General features: G+C 38.9%; 1 protein-coding gene across 1 annotated transcript in view; it reads left to right on the forward strand.

Moving 5' to 3' along the window:
- The first annotated feature begins 210 nt into the window (after positions 1-210).
- LOC103736542 (zinc finger protein 124) overlaps positions 211-5,245 on the forward strand; it is a 19,006-nt gene continuing 13,971 nt past the window's right edge. The window contains exon 1 of the mRNA XM_017798918.2: positions 211-483. Coding sequence (XP_017654407.1) covers positions 481-483 — 3 coding nt within the window. The 5' untranslated portion in view covers positions 211-480. The remainder of the gene's footprint in view (positions 484-5,245) is intronic.

Below are 5,245 nucleotides of genomic sequence, written 5' to 3' on the forward strand. Positions count from 1 at the left end.
TGGGTTTGGCGGGCTGTGGATGGAACGTGGAATGTGTCATTTTGCCTCTTTTCAAGCAGGTAGAGGATTGCATATCCCTTCATTCAGGGCTCAGGCCTGAATACTAGCCAATGAGGGCTGCAGGAGCGGACAGTATAAACTGTCCAATCAGGAGAGCTGATGGGGATAGCGGAAGTTCCTCAGACGCCATCTTTCTTACTGGCACGATTACAGTCTTAGCACAGTCCGGTCAACTGAGGGAGTATGGGCTGTGTAGCTTCTGGTGCCCTGTGACCTCCGGGAGAACCACAGGGGAAGGCAGCACCAGCTATCCAATCAGATACACGGTGAGCGGAGCGGAAGTTCTTCACCCGCCTTCATTTTTCCTGGCGCAGGCATACCAACAGTGTTATCTTGTCACCTGAAGGAATCTGGGGCAGCTTAACCTTGGTGGCCCTGCGACCACCGAGCCCGGGAGTCTCAGTGAGCCCAGGCGCGGACATGGTGAGCCTCGCAGGGGCGGGTGTGCGAGGTGGGCGGGCAGGGCTGCCGGAGGTCCTTCTGCTACTCGCCTGAGCCTCTGGGCAGCTGTGCCTGGAGTTCCTGACCTGACCCCGGAGGGTGGGGGGGTGGGGGTCCCTTCGTTCTTCCTGGGAGAGCTGGGTTTTCCTGTCTTTCTAGTTCATGGGAAGCAGTGAGTAAAATATATATAACCCTGTCCCTTCAGCTCAGAGTTGTTTTTTGTTAGGATTGACAATCCCTAAGCTTCCAGGAGCTTGCCCAGATTGCCATACTCAAGTTCTGTTGGAGTGGAAGGGAGACCCGTCACCGCTGTAACCAAAGGTTTTTGCATGGTCTTGATATTTTAAAACGCTGAATGTACAGACATCTCAGTGGTTAGGCAGAAAAGGCCTTTTCATTTCTATTTGTGGGCAAATAGCAGTAGAAAGAAGGTGGCACAGTCAGTTTCTTGAACAGTGTGCCATTGATCCCTCCATCCCAGGTCACTTCTCCTCAGAGCATGAATAGAGGAAGCGAGTTGTGTACTAGCTCAAGTTGGGATTGGGTCAATAATGACAGCTGTCCTCAAAGGAGAAAAACTTGAGCAACTTGATAAGTGTTTTGTTGCACTTTATCCAAAATTGATGAGTGTTTCTGTCATTTTTATTTAAACATTTTTTCAAATGCAAAAAAGTGTGTATGTGGGGGGGGGCGGGTGATTTGAAAAGTGTGTTTTTCCAAGTCATAAGTTAAAAATTGGGGAGTGGAAGTTAGCTTCATTTAAATTCAGGGGAAAGGTATTTGTCAAGAACAGAAAGCAATGTGAATTAGGACATCTGTAATTACTGCTAACTAGAAGTAAAGCACCTGGGTAAAGTGCAACACCAGCTGTTTTTGTTTTCTATCTAGCTAATTGCTGTTGTCAGCCTGTAATTTGTACCCACTGAGGGTACATTTGTGTTTTGGAAGGCAGCTATGCTCATCACTATACCACCAACGCACATACATTTGTGTTTTGTATGGACGTGGAGCAGCGGAGACCACCAGCTAGACATCTCCTTGGGGGCAGGGGCAGCATTTTATTTAAGAGCAAACAGACTGCTGGGCTGCCTCTCAGGGAACAGGGAAACAGCACCGAGCAGGGGAAGTCACCCAGTTAGGTGATTGGGTAACTTTCCATGATGTAGATTGGGCAATTTGGCTCGGAATAGGTTGGTCTCCAATAAGCAAAGGGACTTACCTGGGGCTAAGTTTGAACCCACTGTTTTAGAATGTTGGAAGCTGCCATTTTAGGAGCCTGCCAGGAACCTACCATGTTTTGCCTGCTGAACAAAAATATTTATGATTTTGAGTATATATACATATATATTTGTATAAATTTATCTTTGTTCCAGATTCTGGCACAGAGACTGTAAACCCTATGGAATTTCCTAATCAATAGGAATGTTTTGGGGTCTTGCAATACTAAAATGCATGCTAACTAGGTGACTAAGTGCCACCCCTCTTATTATTTCTGAATAGAAACTGATACCCAGATAGTACAGGTGCTTTGAACTAACACTGAAAACAGTGTGGTTAGAATACCCTGAACTTGTCAGGATTTTGCTAAGTCTGGGTAGTATCTGAATTGAATTGAGGGACACCCAGTTGACAGTGGAAAATCTGTTAGTGTTCAGCAAGGTGCACCCTTTTGGAGTGAGTTGTCAGAAAATAGTGCCACAAGGCTCTACTTTCAACTGACTGGGTGGTTTTCACTTATCAGAATTGATCCTGTGAAGGAGGGAAACTTCACACAGAGAAGAGGGGAGAGGATGGTGCTTGGAGGACACAGAATGAAATTTCCTGGGTGTGCCAGCTTCTCACTCTCTAGAAGTTGATGCACCCTAGGCAATTATAGGATCTCTAAGCTGAGGTACATGTTTAACCTTCTGGATGTGTGAATTCTGAGTAAAGCAGATTGCTTTTCCGAGCTGATTTATTTATGTTTCCTTGGTAAAATTTTGCTGACAATATATTCTACCCAATTGCATGGGTGCTTTTGGACATTGTTCATAACTTTGCCTCTACTTATCAGTAAGCAAAGTTTCACTTGGTTTCACCATTTTTGAGTTTGAATAAGGCAGTAGTTAAGAAAGCTTTTTAAAATAATGTTTATTCAAATTATTGTGTGAGCACATGATATATATGTGTGGGTATTCATTCTTCTGTGTGGAGGTCAGAGAACAACTTTGTGGAGTCATTCCTCTCATTACAACTTTATGTAGGGTCCAGAGATTGAATTCAGGTAGTGAGGCCAATGAGCCATCAAAAAATTATTTTTATGTTGATTTATGTGTGCGTGTGAGTTTTATGCACCATGCATGTATAGGAACCTGCAGAGTCCAGAAGAGAGCATCACATCTCCTGAAACTGAAGTTACAGATGGTTGTGAACTGCCATGTGGGTGCTCGGCCCTCTACAAAAGCAGTAAGAGCTCTTAACTGCTGAGCCATCTCTTCATCCCCTAATATAGCTTTAATATAGAAAAGCCCCCAAAATATGTTTTATGATGTTCTTTGCCTGAATCTCTTTATATATGATGGTACATAAAGTTGTAGTTAAGTCACCAGTTCACCCACTAATTCCTCTGCTTCTGAGACTTCACTTGTTTTGAATTTATTTTTTGATCATACTGATAAAATTATCCTGGATTTTGTGCTCAGGTGTATATTTTTTCACAAAATTTTATACACAGTGGGATAAAAAATTAGGTGATTTTTGATTTTCTGTGAATTTGAAGTTTGTAGAAAAATTTGGTAGTTATTGAAATTCTCATTTGACCTTTCATTGATACATTTATTTATTATGTGATTTTTTAACACTTGAAATAATCTGTTTTGGCTGTGTAGCATTGAACTTAGTAGTAAACATAATTTATGATTCTATCTTGCTTATATAATTATTTCTGGCATTTGGCACTTTATGTCATCCTTCATGTTTTATGAGATTCTATTTCTGGTGGCCTCCCTTCCCTCTTTCTTTTTATACTATGTGGATAATGTTGTGTTTTTATTTTCAGATTTGGTTGTTTCTAGTTTATATGTAGCAAAATGACATATTTAAAAATATTTAGGTAGTCTTGCATAATCTTACCACAACCATTTATTAATCCCCAGAATTTTTTATTCATTCTTTGACATTTTGTATATAGACAATGTGAACAAAGACAGTTTTATTCCTTTTTCAGTACTGATCCCACTTATTATTTATTGCCATATGATTTCTCTATCGTCTTTTTTTAAAAGATATTTTTTCATTATATGGGCCTGTGTGTAGAGTTAGAAAACAGTTCCCAGCTTCTCTATGCGGTTGCTGGGAACCAAACTTGAATCTTCTGCAAAAGCAGACCATGCTCTTAACCGTTGAACTATTTCTCCAGCATTCTCTAGTCTTTTGATCCTAAGACTTTTGTACCTTAGTTTGTTTAGATGATGGGTTCTATACATTTATTTTTAAATATTGTCTGTGTCTTGCATATTTACATAATTCTCACTTTCTTGTGGTATGTTAATATATGGAACTTGGAATTACTGAGATGTGGGGCTGTGATTTTGGTACTTTGTAATGTTTCTATCTTATTTTGGTGTGATAGTAGTATGAAACTCATAATAAACTTAATAATTGTCTTCTTTTTTCCTTTGGATAGAGTCTAACTATACAGCCCTAATTGGGCTGGCCTGCAATTCTCTATGTAGACTAAGCTGGCTTTGAACTCATAGAGATCTGCCTATCTCTACCTCCTCCCAAGTGCTGGGATATTAAAAGCATGCACTACCATGCCCAATATATGTACTCTTATTTATATTCTTTGACTTCTTGTGAGTTTTTGTTGATTTTGTCCTTTTGGTGTTTTTTGTTTGTTTGTTTTTGACACAGGATCTTATGTAACTCAGGCTGGCCTTGAACTACTACTATATAGCTTAGGCTGGCCTTGACTTCTGATTCTCCTCCCTCCACCTTAGAGTGCTGAGATTATAACTGTGCACCATCACACCCATCTTTGTCTATCATTTCTTACCAGGAATGGCTTGATTTCACCCAGTTTATTAAATTTATGGACATGGAATTCATAAAATCTTCAGTAGTCCTTTTAATATCCATGGGATTAGCATAGCCAGCACCTCTTACATTACCAATATTAGTAATTTATATATTGTCTTTGAGTTGGCCTGAGTTATCTTAAACCCTATCATGTTTCTTTTTTTTATTCTCTTGAAATTATTATTTTTTTAGTTTTCTTTTTTTTCAGTTTATTATTTATTTAATAACCACATACTTAGAAGAAGCATTTCATTACAACAGCATTGACATATTCAATAACAATTTTTTGAGCTAAGATGCATCTTTTTCAAAATTGGCTGTAAATTTTTAGGTTTACAGTTGAATTGTTACAGTTATACAATATTTTACTCAGTATAAGCCCTATATATGACATAAAATTAAATGAGGTTTTAACTTTTAAAAAAGATCTCCATTTCATTCTTAAAATATACAGTTTCATACAGAAAAATTCATTTTCAAGGCAATTGACATTAAGATGTTTGCACATGCGTTTCTATTCTCTGATTATTACTAGTGACAGTTGGTTAATTTCTGAGCTTCTTGGCATCTGAGCATGGATATAAAGTCATCAGGTAGATTTCAGTGGTAATGCTTTTCACATCTACTAATTATTAAGGAGCAAATTTTTATGCTTTGAAGAGTTATTTTTTAAATTTTTAAAAAT

This window comes from Nannospalax galili, unplaced genomic scaffold, assembly GCF_000622305.1.
Source record: "Nannospalax galili isolate Female #2095 unplaced genomic scaffold, S.galili_v1.0 scaffold391, whole genome shotgun sequence".
In the NCBI taxonomy this organism is placed as follows: domain Eukaryota; kingdom Metazoa; phylum Chordata; class Mammalia; order Rodentia; family Spalacidae; genus Nannospalax; species Nannospalax galili.